This window comes from Xenopus tropicalis, chromosome 8, assembly GCF_000004195.4.
Source record: "Xenopus tropicalis strain Nigerian chromosome 8, UCB_Xtro_10.0, whole genome shotgun sequence".
NCBI classification, from domain to species: domain Eukaryota; kingdom Metazoa; phylum Chordata; class Amphibia; order Anura; family Pipidae; genus Xenopus; species Xenopus tropicalis.
Genome location: NC_030684.2, coordinates 27726211 through 27750726, shown reverse-complemented (window position 1 = coordinate 27750726; position 24516 = coordinate 27726211). Strand labels below are relative to the sequence as shown.

The window sequence follows — 24516 nt, the reverse complement described above, 5'->3', positions numbered from 1 at the left end:
ACTATTCCAAGCTGTGATTGAAGAGCCCTATACTTCATACTGAACGGGATACAGGCTAGTCATAAATACTTTCTTTTTTTTTCTCTTTCTATTTGATTTTCCATTAAAAAATGGAAAAAATGTTAATTACTAGAATACATTCTAAAATAAACAAACAAATAATACAAGTAAGACAAATGTGGATACACTAAAAATACAGAAATAAAACACATCCTTCCTCTAGTGAGAACCAGCAGAGCAGCTGGTAATTGCAGTAAGTTGGTCCATAATAACTGCTGCCAAAGCAAACAGAACTCTGGCCTAAACTTGCTCTAACTACCCAGCAGCCTTTGGCTGAAGGCAGCCTCCCGAGAGCTTCAAGCGTCCATCCACGAGGGCAATCAATAACCGGGCTGCGTTAAGCAGGATGAGGAGGGCAGCCAGCGCGTACCCAGAGTACCTGTGCCCAAGTGGGAAGAGAGGGCACAGGATAAAGCCATTAGCTGTCTTTTCTTTGCCAAGAGCCGAAATACATCTGCATCTCATTTGTGCTCCAGTCAAGCAAAGAGGCATAACCTAGGCTAGCTAGGTCCACAGATTGCCCAAAACAATTCTCTTTAGAAGTGCTCTGCTGTCCTTAAAATTGCTGGGAGTGACCATTGCATTGGTACAGAGTATATACAGTAACAGTCCTCACCGAAGAAAACAGTGGGGGAATTTTAAAGGCGTCGTACAGCATAAATTAAACACACCTTAATCTTGTAGGCAATCGTTAATCACATGGTGCCAGTTTCACTCTATATTTAAAAGGAATATAATGCACTGGCACTTTTTTTTTTTTTTTTTTTGAAAATGATTAGGCACCCCCCAGTGATACTATTTGCTTACCTTATACCCTGGGTTGGTGCTCTTGTTAGGAGAAAGCCGCACCAGCCTGGGGTAGCTGCGAACAAGTAATCGTTTTCTTTCTTCTTGGTCCTGGGCTGACGCATGTGCAATAGAGTGGGAAAAAATGGCTATTTTTGTTCTGCTTCTCACTCTACTGCGCAAGTGGCTCAAAGACAGAAGAAGGAAAAGGAAACACTCGCTGCAGCTACCCCAGGCTGGACCGGTTTTCTTCTAACAGGACCACCAGCCCACGGTATACGGTAAGCAATTGCTCACTAGGGGGGGGTACCTAATACTTTGGCACCCCCCATTGATTGAACCTTTCCTGCTGTTTTAAGCTTCGCTTAATGCAATCTATTGCCATCTGCAGGTAGGTAGTCCTGTCCCAGGGTTTCATCTTTGGCTCTCCCATGAAGCATACTCCATGCCAGAGCAAGCTACATCAGATGAGCTCACATTGGGTGACAAACGTTGCTTATTAGGCCATAACTATCTATTCTCTCCTTGTGCACCCAGTGCTATCATATACCCACCTATGGTTCTTATATCATTTTTCTTTCCTGTTTTGAACAAATGCTTGTTTTTGTGTGGGAAGACAGCATTCCTGGGGAAGCCTTGCTGCGTGCACCTGTTATTAATTACACCCACAAAAAAAGTGGAGCAAACGACTTTTCTTTTCTGGGATCTCATAACTTTATTGCCACTTGAGCAGAAATGATGGTAAGGGCTGTATGTAAGATAAGATACTGTAGAAGTGTTGTATGTACTTTAGATTTGTTTACTTGCAGCCCATGTAACCCATTTTTTGCCAAGCAAGCATCATCACTCCACAGATGTGATAAAACAGTGGTGGAGAAGGTGTCGTATGTGCTCCTTAGCAAGCTGCCTCTCCTCTTCATTTATAAAACCCAAATTGGGCCTAGGAGGCATGTCAAACAAACAGCAACACATCTCCTCCTCTCCCCCACAGACTGCCGTCTCTCCTCCTACACTCCCTCCCTGCCCTGGCTCAAACAGGCCGTGGCCATAAAGGAAGATGGAGAGACCCGTTAGCTGAGAATGATCGCTATCATTAAAGACAGGACGAGGTTTCACTTATCACTGCCGTTTTTATACATGGCAGGCTGGATGAGGTGTCCACAGGTAGAGCAGGAAGATACAAATTGCAAGGGTCCAACAGCCGCTCAGTGCATTCTGGTAACAAAAGCATAGCCTAATGAATGCACACAGGAGCCCATCCTTTATCTGTACTCCACTCCATCCATCACCAGTGGCTTGGCTCATGTTATTAACCTAGAAGGGACAAAAACGCATTGTGGCACAGGGCCAAAGTTCAGTTAGCAGCCTTCTCCTGCTATTCATTTACAGAAAAGGTGTTAGATTCGTGAAAAACTATGCCAGTTTAGGTGCTAAGATCTAACATATTAAACATGCATCTAAAGGCAATGGCACACAGGGTGTTTTGAGCCGTCCGAGGATGCTGGTTTATGTCACCTGACAGTCACTTGCAGTAGCGCTTGTAAGTGATTATAATGAATTACTGCTCAGGCTTATTAAAAATGTGTGTCTGAAAGTGCCCAAAATAGACAGTTTTCATTTTTTAGTAGTTTGTAAAATAAGAGACAACTATATAATGTTACTCCTGTTGTGAGACCTTCCCTAAGTTGTTACTAACTTGTTTTGTGACGCTCTTACCAAAGCCCTCCTATTAGTCTGACAGCAAGCCTAAAATAAGTTTGATTCCATGGCATGGGAGGGTCATTGCCAGACTAAAAAAAAAAATATAAAACTATGGGTCAGATTCATAAAAGTACAAATTCGAATCCTGAAGTGGGTAAAATTCGGATTAGATACAACAATTTCTGATGATCGGAAATGTCGCAAATATGCTTACAAAAAAATCGTAATAGTCAAGATAATATTGTATTGGCGATCAGAAAGTCACAAAATTTTTGTATCTGAACAATCGTAAACGGCGGGAAAACCTTTCTGACTTTGATCCTTCTGTTCATGATTTTGGACCTCTCCCATAGGGCTCAATGGCACTCTGCAGCTCCAACCTGGCCCAAGGAAAGCCTCCCATAGGGCTCAATGGCACTCTGCAGCTCCAACCTGGCCCAAGGAAAGTCTCCCATAGGGCTCAATGGCACTCTGCAGCTCCAACCCAGCCCAAGGAAAGTCTCCCATAGGGCTCAATGGCACTCTGCAGCTCCAACCCAGCCCAAGGAAAGTCTCCCATAGGGCTCAATGGCACTCTGCAGCTCCAACCCAGCCCAAGGAAAGTCTCCCATAGGGCTCAATGGCACTCTGCAGCTCCAACCCGGCCCAAGGAAAGTCTCCCATAGGGCTCAATGCCACTCTGCAGCTCCAACACGGCCCAAGGAAAGCCTCCCATAGGGCTCAATGGCACTCTGCAGCTCCAACCCGGCCCAACGAAAGTCTCCCATAGGGCTCAATAGCACTCTGCAGCTCCAACCTGGCCCAAGGAAAGTCTCCCATAGGGCTCAATGGCACTCTGCAGCTCCAACCTGGCCCAAGGAAAGTCTCCCATAGGGCTCAATGGCACTCTGCAGCTCCAACCCGGCCCAAGGAAAGTCTCCCATAGGGCTCAATGGCACTCTGCAGCTCCAACCTGGCCCAAGGAAAGTCTCCCATAGGGCTCAATGGCACTCTGCAGCTCCAATTGCAAATTGTCACAAAGTACGGTAAAGTTAAGCAAATTAACGAAAACCCACAGTATGAAAACTTAGAAAAAATAAGATTTTTTTGCATTTGGAAACAATCGTACTTTGATAAATGTTCCCCCACGTCTTCCCTTGTAATAAGTGAAATTCAGCTAGTTTAGTTTTCCTTTTATTGCATTTAGATCAGTGAAATTGTTTCCCTGAAGCCTGAACTGATCATTTCCCATCACTGCAGAACAATGGTAAAGGGCGCAGTAGGCCCTGAAAAATTCTGGGTAGAGAAAGTAATGGGGTGGCAGCTTGATCTTTAACATTAACTAACCAATAAAATTGTACCAAGCAAAGGTAAGTAAGTAACTGCAGTTCCTTTTCCCTCGCTGCTCTGCTGATCCACAGGCTGTTTGAGTGGAACAATGGAAAGGCAGCCCTACCATGTATAGCCTATTGTGTGGTATTTGTCCATTTGGTCTCGGGAGGATTGGTTGAATACTTGTTAATAATAATTGTTGGGCTTTGTATTGGTCGCTTTAAGCCAGGAGGGTCAATAAGAGTTTCTTTTACGTCTTCCGTCTTGTCTGTATTGAAAAACATTATACACTTTTGATGTGTAAGAAAATGTATGAATGGTGTATTATTATGTCTTTCCAACAGAAATGCAGCACATGGATTTTCCCTGATCCAAGTGGACAGCACAAACGTAACCATGCGGGACATCCTAGAAAAAGCTCTTAAACGGAGGAAGGGCTCACAAAGGAATTCAGGTGGGACACTGCAGAGACATTAGGAAATGTGCAGAACTTTAGATGGCTTATCATGTCAAACCATTTTAATCATTTTAAATATGTCATAATCACACCTTTTTGCCATTGAAATGAACATTGTGTGTCCGACACTCCATGCTCATGGGAGCTGTGTGATGTCAAAAAAGGTATTTGCTTTTGTCAAGTGGGTGGCAATACAATAAATTTTCTTCTCAGTGCTCCAGTGTGGAATGGGCACCAGCAGTCCAATTCATTTTACCTGGCATGTCCAGTCTGTGTATAACATATGTTATTTCACTGAATATCAACAGGCTAATGTGTAATATTATCAGAATGTTGCCTGCGCATTTGTACACACCTGCCAGACATAATAGGAAGAAAAGTTCATATATAGCGATTTTTACAAAGAACGGTTTCACAGTTACCCTATGGCTAGGATTAAAGCATGTGTACACAAAATTCTAATAATCAACATGCTGATAATTCGGCCCTATGGTTTCCCCCTGGCATATCAATCTCATCGGCCTGTTCCTATACAGCACCAGATTTTTCAAAGCGCTTGCAAATCTCTCCAAAGCTTGTGTGCCCCTCCAACAGCCAGAGTGCCCCATCTATCATAAGATTAAACAAGCTATCGACAGGCGGGAAGAGGGGGGGGGAGCGAAGTTTTTAATAAAAGTGGTGAGCGATAAGGCAGTGAAGGACATGGGAGAACGATCTCAAGGCCGTATTCCCAGGGATAGATAAGAGAGCCTGAGAGAGATCAGATCCTCATAAAGGAAGAACGAGATGGAGAGGGGACGGGAGCCTCATTCTGCTGCCAATGTCTGCAAGCAATTTGGCAGTGCTCCAGAGTCTATTGTTCAGCCTGGGCCACGGGCAGCCTGCTCCAGATGTTCCAGCTGCACGCGCTCAGATTGTGCCAGCTGACAGCGCACCGTGGTACCTAGCTCCTCTGGACGCCCATCTCTGACCGCTGAGATAGAATTAAATGATGATGATCTTTCTCCCAAGTTGGGAGACAGAGCCATGCATATAAATCTCTATCCCATCCCAGCATGAAAACTCTTTCTCCATCATCACTCATAATGAACAAGTCGTTAGCTGCTGCAAATGGTCTGCTGGGCTGAGCTGTTGTTTTTTTCCCCCCGTCTTTTTTTTTTTTCTTCTCTTTTGCCACGTCTCTTTCGCCTTTTGTGTACTTTTTTCAGGCTCGCTTTTATCTAGTGTATCTTTGAATTATCTGTCTGTGCTGCCGCTCGTAGGAAATTGAGACCAGGTCAATTAATCACCACCCAGGAACCTGCTGCCTCGTTCTTGAGTTTCCTTCTCAAGGTCGCTGTGAGTTCTGACTACTTCAGAGGTCAGATGCAAAAACACAAGGCCACGTTTGCTGCTGAAGGATAATTGCCAATGTCCAGCTTATAAAATAAGGGCAGGACGCTGACTGAGCCAGACAAGTGCGCACTTTAGAGTTAAAAAAAAAAAAAAAAAATAATAATTGATTGGTTTCTCCCAAACTTTACAGCTGTACAGGGCCTACCTAAACCAACCGTGGCACATACTTTCTTCTTTATTCCCCATTAATTACAAAAATAAGAGTTAGGTGCAGAATGAGTTTAGTATATATTATGTACACAAAATTCTGTGAGCCCTGCTCCAAAAACAAACTTTTACAGATGCTGGATTCATTACAGGAATTTTTTAGATCATATTTGTTTTCAAATGTTTGCCACCAGTACAATATCCAGTAAAATCTGTGTATCTGAGACAGGGCGCACATCTGCATCTATAGCATATATATATGATGAATAATGTGGCTGCCGCACACACATGTAAAAGTTTCCGTATTGTAAGAGAACATAAATGTAAGGGTTGCACATGTTTATGGACTGCCTTCATGGCCAAATTTTAACAGCTATAAGCAGTGTTGAAGCTTAAGGGGGTCAATATTTTATATATATTCTTCCACATTTATAGGTATTTTCAGACACTTTCTTTCATCAATATCAATTATGTCTGAAGCCTTTAGTTTAATGTAATTTTCAATGGATGTGCAGGGAGCTTTTTTTTATCAGTATTTAACAGCAGTCAGTATTCATAGACTCTTGCCTTGTGCACCCTACCCATTTGGTGACATCAGAGATGGGTTGGGTCTGTACATACTGATGCTTAGCCAGGCCAGTGTAAAAAGAGAAACACCGCAGGTCAGTTTACCATATTCATTGGCAGGCATTCCATAGCAATTAGTTCAGTGAGAGGGGTACTAGATTGAGAGAGAGCATTTTCCATTAGCTATGTGACCCTTTTTTATTTTCTTTGCAAACTGGGAAGACCCCAAAAAATATGGTCACAGACCACACAATACTGAGATCATTCAAAAAGCCTTTGAGAGCCATAATCTGGCTTGGTGGATGTAAAAATACCTGAAGGCTTCTTCTGGATTATTAGAACACAGGCCTTGTTGCCCAGCTGTGGACTTGATGATAGGGAATTTATAGCCATATTTAGTACTCTTTCATTTTAACATGGACTGGTACAGTTCTTGTAATAAGTGTCCATCTAGACTTGAATGAGAAGCAGAGATGCCATCTCAGATCCAGATGTGTTCTGGGGGCATCTTAGCCACTCATGTAATGCCCCTTACCCACCCTTTGCTCCCCAGCTTCTGACGATATTGAAAGAGTTTGGATGGCGATTGTGTGCACTTTAATGGAGCATGTAAATTAGGTTTTGGGTGAAAATGACTCATAGCAGGAGACCTGTTCCTGCCGGCGACCAGATGGGAGGTGCTTAAATTAGGGAGACTCCCTACAAATATGGGGTATTGACATGCCAGGAGAATATCTAGTAGAATTAGGTCTAACGCAACTTGACTTTCTGATGATTCTTGAAACCAATCATCTGGGAAATATTTCCAAAAGTCCAGTTGCTTTAGACTTTTTTTTCTTGAAACCATCAAGATTGTCTAGACTAATGGCATAGATGTTATTGCTTGTTATCCTTGCCTCAATGCATTTTACTGTGCGGTTGGTGATTACAAATTGCCTACTATAATTTCACCCTCCCCCTTATAAAGACCTTTTAATTTACTTTCACTGAAGAACAGATGAGATTTTCAGGAAGCCAAAATGTAAGACACGAAATGGTCAGGGACTGTAACTTTTGCTGGTTGCTGAAAACTACAGTTCCATTTAACCAAATGGCATGTTGCATGGGCAAATTTGGAAACTTCAGAAAAGCTGGCAGAGAATATACCCCATGTGCCATAGGCCTTACCTCCCTGTGAAAGGTAAGGATCTTAAATGCCTCTTTTCTATGTAGGCTGCAGCTGTAAGGAGCCATAAAGAGAACCATCTTGATATATAGAATGTTGACCGCTCCGGTGCCAGATGCACATTTGAATGGTGATGATCTGTACAAATCCTCTTCCTTTTCCCTCCTGAAGCAGTGACTCTGCAAACATCCAGGGCCAAGAATATTTAATCCTTTTAAGTGCAAACTGCTCTCCAAGTTTAATTGTTAAACAAGGTTCCCTGCCAAGTTTTCTCCAGGGTGACCTGAATTTTCCGCAGGTCACAGCATGCTATTATAGGCGCAGTCGGGGAATGGCTAATACCTTTAACATAACTGAAAACATCTGTTTAGGAGTTGTGTCACAGCTGTCAAACCCCGCATCCTATGTTGTCTAAAGTGATACCGAATCGCCAAAAATGTGTCTGCGGTGCTGAGCTAGCGTATTATCTCTGCCAGGCAGGAAACGAGAGAGAGCCAGTGACACCGGGGATCAGATGGCTCTCATCTGGCTGCGAAATGGATAAAAGGACAGTCATACAAACATAGACTTTATTTCAAAAAAGGATATCACACCCTATTATACATTTCTTTTCCTTACATGTATAAATAATACAATAATGGAATATAAATGTTCAGGGGACTAGAAAAAAAATGGTGTATAATTCAGGAAATGTAACATCAGGGAAATGCATATACAATAAATATATATTGGTGGGACTTCAGTAAAATGTGGGAAAACTTAAAATCAGGGCATGTAATTTTGGTTTCACTGTAAATACAAAAAATACAATCAAGATTAATTGAATGTTAAGCTGGCCATACACGCTCTGATATTGTTGTACCAAATGAAATTTGGTAAGATATTAAGTGTGTGTATGGTGGATTGACGAGGTGACCAATATAGAAAGAGCCTTGGATATCTGTTGTCTTGCCGATCAGGCGGGACGGTGGCTCTGGGCACAGGCGCAACCACTGTTTCCTGTGCAATTGTATGCGCTCACACAAATATTAAGACCTGCGCGCACAGTAAATTGTGGTGCGGACAAAGAATTTTGTGTAAAAACATCAGGAGTCATTTATAAAGTTCAGACAGTGCACATTTCTTTGCAAATGGTTGGTTGTGCATGTTTTCCACTAAATGCTTACATTTTGCACTGCTGTGCCCATCTCTCCTTTCTTTGCGAATCACAGTAAAAGGCGAATTGCGCACAAAACTTCGCAAATGAGATTGCGATTTGCATGAGCTGTGCTTATTTATTATGCTCAAATATTGCACCAATTTTCTCTTTGTGAATATAAAATTTGCAGTTTGCAAAATCAGTTTAGCGCATATTTTTTCTACCACTAAAGTTGATACAGAGTATGCCATATTTAAAAAAAAAAATTGCAATTGTATTTGCACATTAAATGCATCAGTCTTGTCCAGCTTTATTAATATGGGCTGGGCAAATATGTTCACTGCAGATAAACACAGGCTGAGAATCCATCCCTTTGAGCAAAAAAGCTTTTGGTTGTGCCTGTACTCGCAGCCATTGAATCAGCCTGTAGGGGTGTAGGCACACACAGCAGATTTTGGCATACATATATTTATTACAATTTCTGAAATCTGCTCCATGTGCCTGCACCCAGGATGAGGAAATGGCTCCTGGTGCAGGCACAACCAAAAGCTTTTTTAAGCGTAGATGTTGATTCTTCTGCCACGAATCTGCCTCTTGTGGCACTAGCTTTACATGTTGAGTGGGTGAGAGGGATGTACAGTGTAATCACAGGCACAGAAAGGGGTTATGGCCTATTAAGCAAGCTGTATCTTTGAGCTAGGGGCATTTTGACTTTGGTACCATCTGGTTGGAAACAACGAGCATTCCATTTGAATCAGCTGGGCAACATTCCCTTTAATATCTTTAGGAATTGTGACAGGCAGATAGGGGCTTCCATTTTTTCTTTGTGAGTGACACCCATTGTCCAGTTAGCTTAAGGTTGAAAACACTAGTAGTAGCTCCATGTGTCTTCATGATTTTTATGGTATACTTTTTATTTCTAAATTACACTGTTTACATAGCAAATAATTCACTCTACCGTTTAAAATGTAATTCTTGAACCAACAAATGTATTTTTTTTAGATGAAATATTGGTGTGTAGGCACCATCTCAGTGTATTGTGTCTGAGTCTGAGCTTTCAGAAGGAGCCAGCGCTACACATTAGAACTGCTTTCAGGTAACATATTGTTTCTCCTACTCCCATGTAACTGGAGGAGTCCCAAGCCAGACTTTGATTTCTTACTATTGAGTGCTATTCTGATACCTACTGGGAGCTGCTATATTGCTCCCTTCCCATTGTTCTGCTGATTGGCTGCTGGGAGGGGGGTGATATCACTCCAACTTGCAGCTCAGCAGTAAAGCGTGACTGAAGTTTATCAGAGCACAGGTCACATGGCCGTGGCACCCTGGAAAATTAAGAATATGGCTAGCCCCATGTGTAATTTCAAAATAAAATATAAAAAATCTGTTTGTGTTTTTGAAAAACACATTACAATGCAGGATTCTGCTGGGGAAGCTCTATTAACTGATGCGTATTGAAAAAAACATGACAGTGTTCCTTTAAATTCTCTCTCTGTGCCGTTTGCCCTACTACTCACTGACCTGGTACTCCAAGTGGCCATTTTTGCATTAAACATTATGCATAATGCCTCCTGCGCCTACCAGCACCATTATAATATTTTAAATTCCCTTTTAAAGGGAATAATTTCTGGGAAAAGCTCAGCTGTGCGCGACATTGCTGGCCTCGCCGGGGCTGCAGAGTGTAAAGTTGCTGTCACATTAATGCCCGCACCATTTCCCTGTGTATCTTTCACCTCCTTGGCTACATAATGGGAGCAAAATTGCATTTCTAAACATTTGAACTGCGGGTAACCAACACCTCACTAAACTGATCTCATTCAATCGCTTCAATTTAGCAGCAGGAATTTTTTCCCCTTCCTTTCTGCACATTACCTCCTAGCTGAGTGATGTTGATAAGGGCCAGGCCTGAAAAATTGGATCCCTGATAAGGGGTCCTGTTATCAGGAGGTGGTGGGGAGTTGGGGGGAGTTTTGCTTCTCCTCATTTCCATTTAGATGAGTATTGATTATTTATTTATCCCAGCAAAGTGAGTCTCGCTTCCAATCTTATCTCGGCCGCTGCTTGTCAGCAGAAAAGAGAGATAGAGTTTACAGACATCGCTATCTAAGATAAAACTTACACATGGGCCTTTTTCTTTTCCTTCCTTCTCACTGCGCCGGTTTATTGAGACCTTGAGTGAAAGGATAACTTCCCCCCTCCCCACTAAATAAGAAGTGGCGGTTGTGAAATTTTAAGTCTGTTTTTTGACATCTGCTTCCATTTGTTTAAAGCAGTAGTGTCGGAATGTTTTAAACAGAGTGTCAGAATGGGGTGCTTTCAGACCACGGGGGTCTGTCAACCAATGGCCCACAAGCCCAGTCACAGAGGCCCCCCTTGTGATCCTTACCCCCACCACCACGCCCATGTACTTGCACTTTTAGTTTGCTGTAGATCCCAGGCAGGCAGCAAGCCGGGGGGGGGGGAGTGACCCATGAGGCCCATGGCCCACAGGTATATTTTTCTGTGTCCCACCAGCCTATTCTGACCCTGTGTCTAAAGGCTGACCTTTACAGTACTACTCAGGCAGAACAGTATGCATAGTATATGGAGTGGCCCCCTTTTCTATTGTCTCTTTTTTTCAGACAGACCACCCAGACAATAGAAACCGCTGCAGCAACACTTCTTTTAGCAGACAAATGAACATTTCCATTATGACAAATAATGCTTGATCACAAAAGCAAAAAAGTATCTGCACACTCAAAGAAAGTAAATACAAAAGAAAAATGTATTAATGACAAAATCATAGAAAATAAAGCCCAACACGTTTCAACCCAACAAAGGGTCTTCATCAGGGGCAAAAAATGAATTTGTGATTATTTTTGGAGTTGCTGAATGGGCTTTCTCCAGTTTTCTATACCTGTACTATTATGATTATTTTGATGAGGTGTACACTATGATATTTTGCAAATAATGCTTGATCCACCAGGACTGAAAGATTATCTGACAGGAGCCTATCAGTAGCTTTAATGGAAACCACACAATTAACCGTTTTCAGCCCAAAATCTGTTGCCACTAGTGACGGACCATTTCGGGCACAACTACTGACAGGCTCCTGGGCAAAATTAGGACGCTTCTTTCCCAATTGAAAAATGCTGCTAATGTCCCATTAATGGATGGAGCTTTCTCCATTATGCCCACCTAAGGTGGGTGATATCGGACTTATCTAAACATTTGGCCCGCGAGGATACAGGCCATCAGGGCAAGGACCACCTCAACAAGCCGATATGGTTGAAATTTGACAAGGGGCTAACCATATTCTTAATTTCCCAGGGTGCTACAGCAATGTGACTTGTGCTATAATAATCTTTAGTCACACTTTACTGCTGCGCTGCAAGTTCCCCCCAAGTAGCCGATCAGCAGAACAATGGGAAAGTAGAAAGATAGCAGCTCCCTGACACCCGTATTGCTAAAAGTGTTAGATATCAAAATAGCACTCAATAGTAAGAAATCCAAGTCCAGTTTGGGACTCCTCCAGTTACATGGGAGTAAGAGAAACAATAGGTTATATAAAAGCTCAGACTCAGGCACAATGCACTGAGATGGTGCCTACACACCAGTATTACAACTACAAAAAATACACTTGTTGGTTCAAGAATAACATTTTAAATGGTAGAGTGAATTATTTGTTATGTAAACAGTGTAACAGAATCCCTTTAAAACTAGAGATACAGGGGGCAATTCTGAAAGTTTACCCAAGTGTTTTGTATTTTCATACTTTGTAAGATTCAAGCAGGGCCCTCTTTTCCAGGAGCTCTAGACACTGTTGCTTACACAATGCAGCATTTAGATACAGTGAAGACGAAAGAGAACTTCAATGCACCCCAAAGTTTTTTTTTGTTTTTTTGTTTTTTTTGCAGGGCTACAACTGGCATTGGCATTAATAGCTATAGATCAGCAGGGAAAGCTGGGTGATGTAGTTTAATTACACACACACTTACACTCTAGTTACTCGGCACAACACTCTGTACCTGCTATAATGTTCTTCTTGTTCTGATTATTATTCTGTCCCCTTAGAAGTAATGGAAGAGCTCCTGATAGTTTGCTGCCAGCACGCAAGCCACCATCATGCTCTCAGAGGCACTTGTCCAACCGAAAAATTGTAGTCTGGGCCAGCAGCTTTCACTCGGACCTTGGCAGAAAAAGCCCACAGCTAAATCTGTTTGTGGGCCATAAAGAGGCCTGTTTGTGTGGGAAATCAATCATTTAGCCTGGCTCTCTCCTGACGGCCGTATTACTGCCTCACATAAACGCCTCCCGCTGCCACATAAACAAACTTGTTTCCTCTCTGGCCGCTGACATTTTTAAGGTCTCTGTAAAGGGCACAGGAGGCCTACAGTCTTATATGTGCTGTCTCTGGGAGAGCCCAGTCCAACTCGAGTATTAAATGGTACATTACAGGGTCTCCCTAGAGCGTCTACTCATATTGCACTAAGCGTTAACCTCTAATGTTCCTTACCAGCCAGCGTAACTTTATTGCTGCTTCCTGTCTGTGTTATTCACAATGCAAGTGGTCAGTAAATGCTATATACTAGCTACCATTGCATATATCATTAATTGTGTCCAGAGTTGTTTCTGTTTGATCAGACAAACACCTATGTGTATCTCCATTATTTAGACAAAAGTAGGAGTCCAAACAAGAGACCCTTGGAATGTTATGTCTAGTACTGGAAGGCACTTACCTCTGCCTGACTGTGCAACTATAGGGCCAACTTAAGGATCCCAGAGGGGTGCCTATTTCTGTGCCCACTGCTCTAGGGATACAAATATGGCAGGCAGGTTGACCAGGTAAAAATATAAAGGAAAGGGAGGATAATTCCAATGTTAATGGTAATAAGTCAGTAATGAAAAACTGTTGCTTAAGCTGCTCCTGCAAAACTACTGTTTTCAGATTTCCTATCATCAACAAGTTGATGAAAAAATGGTGGCCCTTGAAAACCTGCAGTAACGTGGCAAAGGCTCTTCCTATAATTATCTTCCTTGTGCCCTCTAAATCACTGGGGGGTTCCAAATGTTAGGAACCCCCAGTGAGTGCTTACCTGTATTATACACACAGCATGCTCTGTATCTGTATTAGGTATAGATCTCTGTATATTGAGTAACACTGAGCAAGTTGGGGCCGATGATATATGAATTATCTCTTATAAGGCCATAGGTTGCAATATAAATGGGGTGTGCTAGAAATTTCTATTGATTATTGTTCCTGTTCTCTGGGTTACCTTCTTAAATGTCTGTATATGTATAACAGAAAGACTTTGTCTATAATACTAAGACATTATGTTAAACCGTTTCTGCATTCCTGTGTTCCAGGTCCCCAGTACCGCCTGGAGAAACAAAGCCAGCCCAATGTACCTGTGGATTTGGACAGTACTCTGGAGAATCAGAATTCCCTGGAGTTCTGCCTTGTGCGAGAGAACAGTATGTGTCTATTTCCCCTTATTTTCAACCCTTTACTTCTAGCCCCTGACATATTTGCTACTACTTTATTCTTTAGGGGTTTATTTCCCCATTGTTCTCCTTGATAAGAATACATGCCTACCGACTGTGATTGATTGACTCGCTTTGTTTATAAGCATCAGAGTCCTGTTTATCTCGGCCATGACTGATCTGTGCGGAGGGTCTGACTCCTGCGCTTCTGAAATGAGAATCTCTAGATAACTGATGAAGGGGTCGCAAAGAGATGGAAACAGAATGCATGACACATTAGTGCAAACCGCCTTATCTCTTTCATTTAAAAAACAGCATTCTACTGTATTACACTACAGATATTTGTTTTATAGGCAGGCTTGTGTACATGGTGCTGTGTATGACATAGTGGCTAAGATTTAAAAAAAGACATGTCCATCAAGTTCAACCTTTTTGTCCAAATGAAAAACTGCTAGTTATATGTGTATAGTAGAGCTGGGGTTTGGGGGGTATATCAGTAGTATCCAAAGCTTAGGGAATGTGTCCATTAACTAGGAGGATATCTGGGTTATTAATACAGACAAGGAGGGTATCTATGTGCAGAGCCGGCCAGGGAACTGTGCATTATATGCAGAGTAAGGAGTTTGTATTTTACCATAGCATCTGTATACATGTATCTATATTCTTTGCACCAAGTGCCATGTTCTGCACCTTGTGCCAGTTGTTTTGTCCAGCGCAAGGTTTACTATGATCCCCCCCGATGCAAGTTTTAGCACATTAGATTCCATTAAAGTGCATTGGAATCTTTCTGCTAGAGATTATGGAAAATAAATATAGGTTCCTGACCTTATTATAGAAAATGTAATTAGGACAGTTTGTTTCATGCATTTTGCTTAGCCCATCCACATAACACAATGAGCATAAGATGTGCACATTAAATCTGGCCCTACAGTTGTGCAAACATGGGGGCCATGTCCATTTTTCCAGTTATCAGACAGATTTACCGTCCGTATTTCCAGCCTTTTCCACCCCTTTCCATGCAACTTGTGCAGAAAGCCTGTTCTTTCCACGGCTAATTGAATTTTATGTCCTGCCGCTCGCTTCCCATGATGCTCCCCTCGTCATCTTATCGTTAAGAACTAATTAGCATTCAGGGGAAATTGGTCTTAATATATTAAAATTGGTTAAGTGGCTTTAGACCTGTATAAAAAGCCAGAGCCTTATAGGAAATTCTAACTGAAGACTGTGTGTGTGTGTACAATTAACTGAATTACAATTAAGAGTTTTCATTAAGCAAAATACCAGTGTATTAAAATGATAAAGCACCATGTTGCCAGTGGCTTAACCTTCTCTCTGCCATATGTTGGTCAATATACATACATTACCTTGCACAGGCATCTATCTAAAAAAACTTCTCTGATATCTGTAACAGTTGATGCAGAGTTGACTAATAAAGCAAGAGACTATCCAGCCAATTGTCTGTCAGTAAAGACCAGTAAGATTAAAGCATTAATAATGTCAAAAAGTGATAATAAATATTTTTTACAGGTATAGGACCCGTTATCCAGAATGTTTGTGACCAAGGGTATTCCGGATAAGGGGTTTTTCTGTAATTTGGATCTCCATACCTTAAGTCTACTAAAAAAATCAATAAAACTTTAATTAAACCCAATAGGGTTGTTTTGCATCCCATAAGGATTATTTATATCTTAGTTGGGGTCAATTACAAGGTACTGTTTTATTATTACAGAGAAAAAGGAAATCCGTTTTAAAATTCTAAATTATTTGATTAAAATGGAGTCTATGGGAGACGGGCTTTCCGTAATTCGGAACTTTCTGGATAAGGGATCCCATACCTGTATAGAATTCTTGTTTCTGGCAACAAATGCCCTCTCTTAAAAGAGAAAGCTATTCATAGTCTTATAGAGAGCCATGGATGGCATTTGACCCCATTTATCTTTGTGTAAGAACTTAAACCCATTGTCAGTATAAATATTAAATGAAATAGTGTGAATATATATGGATATATCCTGATGTTCCACATAAGGTAGATTGCACTTTACTCAGTGCTGGAACTTGCAACTGGGGAAAGTGCCCCAAGCCAAATCATGCAAAATTTCTCCTGCTTCCGCCTTGCCTCCTACAGTTTGTTAGTTTTGGGATCCAGCCAGACCCCCGAATTCTTTGTGAACCAAATCTGATTTGATTTTAAGGATTCACTTCAGCCAGGTACGTGGATTCGGCCGAACCCTGCTAAAAAATGTCAAATCTTGGCAAAATCCTGGATTCAGTGCATCCCTAATATTAGTATGTAGTTTTGCAAATAAAGCATCTATTTTGATTTATGTTTGATTACTCTTCCTTGTAAAGGCTCCACTTAAAGCATGGTATGTATGCTCCTACACATCACCTGACACCAAACAATGGCGGCTCCTTTAATCTGCGGCTCAAATCTCCTCGTGCCCCTTTTAGGCCCTTGCATTAACCAGAGCAGTAAGCAGCATGTCACATTGTCTCCGCTCAGGCCTAAATCACTGTTTCTGCCATATTTTATGCAGCACTTTATTTAAAAGCATCTGACTGATTATTTCCCGGTTCCAGGGCTGCCATCCCGGCGGCTATATTTAAACAGAATCCGTCAGAAATGCTCATTTTCAAATTGGTCGCCTTCCAAAATCGCGTCAAAAAATTAAAGAAGTGAGCCAGCGTGTGGGGCTCTGTAGTGGTATTTTTAAAGTAATTGACATTTTGGCTTAAAGCGTGGTTATCTGCAGTATAACTAATAGCTTCAGGAAAAAGTCAGGGTGTTGGTAAAGAAGAATATATGAGCTTGGTAATGGGGTTGGTGGCAGCTTTATGGGAAAAAGTTGTTAAAGTTCCACAGTATCTAAATCATACAGGAGGGGGTGAAGGCAAGGGTTGACTCCTTCACTGCCAGAGTGGGAAGGCAGCCCTGCTGCCTCTTCTGCTCTATTCTCTGTTCATTTTTTAATGAAATAATGTTTTTATTCTTATTTTGAGATCCACTGTCTCTTTTGTTGCCTTTGTAGTGTGTGTCACCCACCAGCTATGGTGGCACTGTTGCAGCTGTCTCTCATCATTGTTTGAAAGTGAATGCTGGGAATTGTAGTTCAGAAGCACCTGGGCTTTCATATGCTAGTCATGTAATAGGTAGAGGGCAACAGTAATGTGCGGGTTAACAGAAACTCCGCTCGCACTTGACCCTAATCTAGGCACTTCCTACCCGACCCTAACCCAATGAGCCTCTGCATTTATAGACCTGCACCCCACCCCTCTCTGATGTCATGAAAAGGGGTGGGACGCACAGATGCAAATCTATGAATACTGAGCTATGGAGTTCATAGTAGGGTGGTTGCATGGTAAAGTTCAGCCTGAACCTGTTGAAGTTGTGCGGATGCTGGCCCAAACATCACTAGAGAGTGTTTCTGGGGGGGCATTTTTACTGGTGCACTTATTGAGGTGTGTTACCTGCATCCCCTCAATTTAAGGTGGCTATACATGGGCAGATTTAAGTTGCTGATTTTGCTTCTTCATACAGATTTGTCAGCTTATCTGCCCAGGTATGGGACCCTCCAACAGGCCCATTTGACTGATATCTGGCTGAAAATTGGGCAGATGATGATCAGGCAGGTTTGATCTACCCGTCGAACCAAAGACTGTTTTGGATCATTGATGTGGCCTTCAGCCTGATGGCATGTGTCCCATTGCAGTCCCATGGTTTGGCCCTTAGGTGGGCATATCGGGGAATAATTGCGGTCACTAAATGAGTGGATCTTATAATGTATGGCCAGCTTTAAGCTGCAGCACCAGTCTGTGGCCTGTCTGAATTAAGAATAAGCAAATTATGCACTAAAGAATAAAGAGCACACAAAGGACCAACTATAGATATATTCACCAAGTGGAACAGGTGGTCATGGTGTTTAAGCCCCAGGGAGTGCCCTATGCATTTTGTGTCCTATTGGCATTTTTTCAGCCCACTCACAAGTCTAAAAATGTCTACTAGAACGTAGACTAAAGTTGGCCATACACTTAACAATGCTGCAACAAGAGTAGATTTTGCCCAATTTGGCACCCAAGTAGTGGGCTAAATTCAAGTGATCTGATCATTCAGCCATTGGGCCTGCAATCACATAACAGATCCAGCGCAAGATGCAATTTGCTTGATATCTTAGTATCATGTAGGCTGTGGAAAGCCATATGTTACTTGTCCAAAAATCCACTGCATTGTTTTATCTCTTCGGCAGGTTCCAGAGGAGAGGAGCCTCCAGAGGAGGAGACCCAAATTGACATTGCGACAGTGCAGGACATGCTTAGCAGCCACCAGTACAAGTCTTTCAAAGTCAGCATGATTCACCGATTGCGCTTCACTACGGATGTCCAGCTTGGTGAGTCTCCCTGCATCCTCTTTCAGCTTGTGATATACAGTGGTGTGAAAAACTATTTGCCCCCTTCCTGATTTCTTATTCTTTTGCATGTTTGTCACACAAAATGTTTCTGATCATCAAACACATTTAACTATTAGTCAAAGATAACACAAGTAAACACAAAATGCAGTTTTTAAATGAGGGTTTTTATTATTTAGGGAGAAAAAAAATCCAAACCTACATGGCCCTGTGTGAAAAAGTAATTGCCCCCTGAACCTAATAACTGGTTGGGCCACCCTTAGCAGCAATAACTGCAATCAAGCGTTTGCGATAACTTGCAACGAGTCTTTTACAGCGCTCTGGAGGAATTTTGGCCCACTCATCTTTGCAGAATTGTTGTAATTCAGCTTTATTTGAGGGTTTTCTAGCATGAACCGCCTTTTTAAGGTCATGCCACAACATCTCAATAGGATTCAGGTCAGGACTTTGACTAGGCCACTCCAAAGTCTTCATTTTGTTTTTCTTCAGCCATTCAGAGGTGGATTTGCTGGTGTGTTTTGGGTCATTGTCCTGCTGCAGCACCCAAGATCGCTTCAGCTTGAGTTGACGAACAGATGGCCGGACATTCTCCTTCAGGATTTTTTGGTAGACAGTAGAATTCATGGTTCCATCTATCACAGCAAGCCTTCCAGGTCCTGAAGCAGCAAAACAACCCCAGACCATCACACTACCGCCACCATATTTTACTGTTGGTATGATGTTCTTTTTCTGAAATGCTGTGTTACTTTTACGCCAGATGTAACGGGACACGCACCTTCCAAAAAGTTCAACTTTTGTCTCGTCGGTCCACAAGATATTTTCCCAAAAGTCTTGGCAATCATTGAGATGTTTTTTAGCAAAATTGAGATGAGCCATAATGTTCTTTTTGCTTAAAAGTGGTTTGCGCCTTGGAAATCTGCCATGCAGGCCGTTTTTGTCCAGTCTCTTTCTTATGGTGGAGTCGTGAACACTGACCTTAATTGAGGCAAGTGAGGCCTGCAGTTCTTTAGATGTTGTCCTGGGGTCTTTTGTGGCCTCTCGGATGAGTTGTCTCTGCGCTCTTGGGGTAATTTTGGTCGGCCGGCCACTCCTGGGAAGGTTCACCACTGTTCCATGTTTTTGCCATTTGTGGATAATGGCTCTCACTGTGGTTCGCTGGAGTCCCAAAGCTTTAGAAATGGCTTTATAACCTTTACCAGACTGATAGATCTCAATTACTTTTGTTCTCATTTGTTCCTCAATTTCTTTGGATCTTGGCATGATGTCTAGCTTTTGAGGTGCTTTTGGTCTACTTCTCTGTGTCAGGTAGCTCCTATTTAAGTGATTTCTTGATTGAAACAAGTGTGGCAGTAATCAGGCCTGGGGGTGACTACAGAAATTGATATTGAAAATTGAAATTGATAAACCACAGTTAAGTTATTTTTTAACAAGGGGGGCAATCACTTTTTCACACAGGGCCATGTAGATTTGGAGTTTTTTTTCTCCCTTAATAACGTAAACCTTCATTTAAAAACTGCATTTTGTGTTCAATTATGTTATCTTTGACTAATAGTTAATGGTTTTTGATGAGCAGAAACATTTAAGTGTGACAAACATGCAAAAGAAAAAGAAATCAGGAAGGGGGCAAATAGTTTTTCACACCACTGTATGATCTTTTTTACTTCTGTTCATGCTGCTAAGGGACATTAACGTGTTTGGGTTAAATATCGTATGGCCTTCATCCAGCAATGGTCTTGCTTGGCTTGTCAGCACTATAATAGGCTGCATGTGAAGGAACCTCTAACTTTTAATTCCCTTTGTGGATTTCTCTAATATAAATCTCAAGAGGTGATATCATGTTGCTCTATCCTCCATAAAGGTGTTACTTTCATATACTGCCATTGTCTCATGCTGGATGGCCACAGCTTCCCTTGTAATTCTCCCACAGCATGTTGTGTTATTATACCTTTTGAATAAGCCAGTAGGGTTTGGCCTTAGCAGGACAATCTCTTTAATATTGCTTATAACCTTTTTAGATACATAAGGATAAACCTCTATGCATAGAAATTTCCCAGTACTGCACACTGTTCTTTTGAAAAAAATGAGTATAGTACATACAGATACAAATAATGAAGCGCCATCATGAGGGCCTGAGTTCAGTTCCTTATAAGCAGCATTTTCTCAACAAATATTTTTTTCCACTGTGCCCCCAAAAATATATATTGCTGCCAATTTTATGTTCAAGCTTTTCTGTATTAAAAGTGACTTTAAGCATTGCAGCCCTCCAGTGTCGGACTGCCCCACCAGGATACCAGGAAAACTCCTGGTGGGCCCAGGTGTCAGTGGGCCCTCCTGCTCCATTGGCCTGTTTCATGGTTATTCCCTATTTCTGAATAGGAAGAAAGGGGAGAAATAGATGGAAGAATGGTGGGCCCCTGGGTTTCCAGTCCAACACTGCAACCCTCAGCCTGTGACCAGTCTGAGTTTTAGCACTGCTGCCCTCGGGCCTGTGAGTTTCAGCACTGCTGCCACAGATGCCCAGTCCTATGCTGCCTGTGTGTGCCATACACTGCCTGCCCTATGCTGCATGTGTGTGCCATAGTCTGCCTGCCCTATGCTGCCTGTGTGTGCCATAGTCTGCCTGCCATATGCTGCCTGTGTGTGCCATACTTTGCCTGCCCTATGCTGCCTGTGTGTGCCATACTCTGCCTGCCCTATGCTGCCTGTGTGTGCCATACTCTGCCTGCCCTATGCTGCCTATGTGCCATACTCTGCCTGCCCTATGCTGCCTGTGTGTGCCATACTCTGCCTGCCCTATGCTGCCTATGTGCCATACTCTTGCCCTATGCTGCCTGTGTGTGCCATACTCTGCCTGCCCTATGCTGCCTGTGTGTGCCACACTCTGCCTGCCCTATGCTGCCTGTGTGTGCCATACTCTGCCTGCCCTATGCTGCCTGTGTGTGCCATACTCTTCCTGCTCTACCCTGCCTGTGTGTGCCATACTCTGCCTGCCTTATGCTGCCTGTGTGTGCCATACTCTTCTTGCCCTACCCTGCCTGTGTGTGCCATACTCTGCCTGCCCTATGCTGCCTGTGTGCGCTATACTCTGCCTGCCCTCTCTCTCTCCATGGCACCACTGCAAGTACAGGTTCATAGTAAGGGTCCATAGGCCTGAACAGGTGTGGATTACCTAGGGGTAGGAAGCTTAGTACCTGCATTTATACTTTAATGCATGCATATATCCTCATTAGTATATAAATACACATCATTTCCTTTACATTCCATAGCATTATTTCAGCCTCCTCCATTAAAAATGGATTATAAGCTCTCTATAAAGTGCAACTGGTGCTATATGTAAATAATAAGGTTATACTGTATAACACACATTCATATAGAATCACACAACAGAGGCAAGTGGATGGATGATGCAGGGCCCATGCAGCAGATAAAAATAATGGAAGTTTGCACGATCTTTACATGATAAAAAGGCAGATGAGAGGGACAGGAACGTCTGGGCTCTCCCATTGCTCTACTCCACGCCTGGCCCACTTGCCCCTTTCTGGAAAGATTGATGGCTCTGAGGGTGACCTTGACTAGGAGCAGGAGCCAGTGATGTATGTACCAGGCTCTCTGTGCTAAATGGGCCCAGATTTGTAGTGCTAATATTCATGGGGACATGGGCCCAAACTCACCGCGGCTATAAATCAGCGGCCACTTTAGGTGTCACTGCTGGTTTATATTCGGCTACTGTCGAAAAATCACTCCAGGTTCAAACCTCCGGCGTCATCTGTTCATCTGGAAGAGTTTGGTATTATGTGGTCATGATAGAGACTGGCAAATTAACAGCATTAACTCCTACCCTGCCTAAGGAGCCACAATTCTAAGCTCTAGACAGAACTTTTTTAACAGGTTCCCCCTGCCCTAATGTCTTATCTGCTGTTAATAACATTTCCAAGAACTTGCCAGTGTTGTGCTGAGTATATAGGATTAGTCTCTCTCTCTACATATATCATTAATTGTGTTGTCTCTGTCATTCTTTGTGAGTGCGTAGAGCTTTCATTATAGATCTAGCACTGTGCCATTACCAGGGAAGAAAAATATAAATATAGGAAGCCTCTCCAGCTTATCCACATCACATTCCGGCACACTGGCTTTTTGGCTTCCATCCAAGTTTCGGGAGGAGGACAGGTTGCACAGCCCTGACCAGGTGTAGAGTGAAGCATGGGCCCCCTTAGCTATAGACTTCAGTGGTTCTGTTTAAATGGACCCTTTTGTAGACCTTGTTCCGGAGAGGATTGTAGAAATGGGCTTTGGAGGCTACCACAAAAAGGTCCAAAGGCTTAAGGTGGCCATACTCATTCCTGGCAGTGTGTGGATACACATAGTGCATTATCACCATCATTTATTTATATAGTGCCAGCCGAGCTTGACAATAAATTTAAACAAACAGGAGTGTAACAAACAAGGGTATACAGAGTAACAATAAGGTCAGAGGGCCCTGCTCACAAGAGCTTACAATCTACAGGGATCATCAGTAGATGAGCAAGTAAAAAGAAGCTTCAATTGGTAGTAAATGTGATGCCCTTTGTCCACAGGGATCTCTGGTGAGAAAGTGGAGATTGATCCGGTGACCAATCAGAAGACCAGCACCAAGTTTTGGATCAAACAGAAGCCAATCTCCATTGATTCAGATGTGCTTTGCGCATGTGATCTGGCAGAGGAGAAAAGTCCAAGTAAGTGACCTTTGGGGAAATGCTTACAGATATGGTTTTCATCTTGCCCTGATGCCGCCATTTTTGTCTTCCTAACAACAACTGCATTGAGCCCCAGGGCTCTCACCCCTCTTCATACTCCCTCCAATGTGCATAACCCCTCCTGTTTATTCCATTATATGGCAGAGTGGCCAGACTAGGATGCACTGACATTTAAAGGAAGGCTTAATGTAAATGAAACCCTTGCATTTCTGAATGATGGGGAAGTGTGTGGGTGATGAATATACAGTCATCCTGCAGATATGAAATGAAAAACAAAAACCAGTGCCTACCCTGACATTTGATTACATTGAGAAGCTGCAGTAATGGCTCCATGTATTACTAGCACTCGGCACACAGTTGGTTTATAATTAGCTATTGCTGAGTAAGGGATTTCTCAGGGATTCTCACAAGCTTCCTGTTCTTAAGTAGAGGCATCTTGCCATCGGCAGCCAAGCTACTGTGGGATCCCAGCCAGTGGATCTCAATTCTATCAATCACTTCTCTCAAGGCAGCAAACGTATTCCTTATTCTGTGATCCGCTGGCTGCAATATTCTCCAAACACGGCCGCGCCGTTCTACATAACTGAGCCTGCCTCCCATATTGCGCTTCCTCAAAGCACTTTAAAGGAATATTGATGCTAAAAACAAGTTGTTTTGGCAGAAAAATCACACTTTTATAATTTACTGTAAATGTTTATAGTATACTATATTTCCTGAATTGTACTCTGACCTTTCCAGCAGGCTGGCAGCTTGTGTGTCTCATTGAGGATTCAGTCTGTGATTGCAGTTCACTGCTTAAAGGGCAACTGTCAGTCCCAGAGAAATCCTAGCCAGGCCGGCAGTGGTTCTGCTATAGCTACCTGTGTGGAGTATACTGGCGCATTACACGGCCTTCCCATCCTCTTCTCATTTCTGCTTCTCTCCACCAAACCCGTTGTTGTCTTATTGGTTTAATTACCTCCACTTTCCTGCTCTCCTTTTCAACCTCCCCCTTTCTTCTTTCTTCCACTCTTCCGTTTTTTTTTCATTTCTTACATCTCTACCCTTCCTCTGTTACCCCTCCCTAAAGGTTCCCATTCACTGGTAGATCCGCCTATGGGTGGGGGATATCGGGAGAATACAGGGTAATTTGATCGTTTGACCCTGGGACCAAACGATCGAATTATAATGACGGGTATAGGTAAAGTCAG

The 24516-nt window shown here is 42.6% G+C and overlaps 1 protein-coding gene across 2 annotated transcripts in view; it reads left to right on the top strand.

Annotated features, from left to right (window-relative positions):
- The window catches only part of mapkap1 (MAPK associated protein 1), a 103389-nt gene that overhangs the window by 65293 nt on the left and 13580 nt on the right, over positions 1-24516 (top strand). For both annotated transcript variants that reach the window (XM_012967840.3, NM_001100206.1), the window contains exons 7-10: positions 4203-4312; positions 14074-14181; positions 18435-18575; positions 23168-23305. In XM_012967840.3, coding sequence (XP_012823294.1) covers positions 4203-4312; positions 14074-14181; positions 18435-18575; positions 23168-23305 — 497 coding nt within the window. The remainder of the gene's footprint in view (positions 1-4202; positions 4313-14073; positions 14182-18434; positions 18576-23167; positions 23306-24516) is intronic.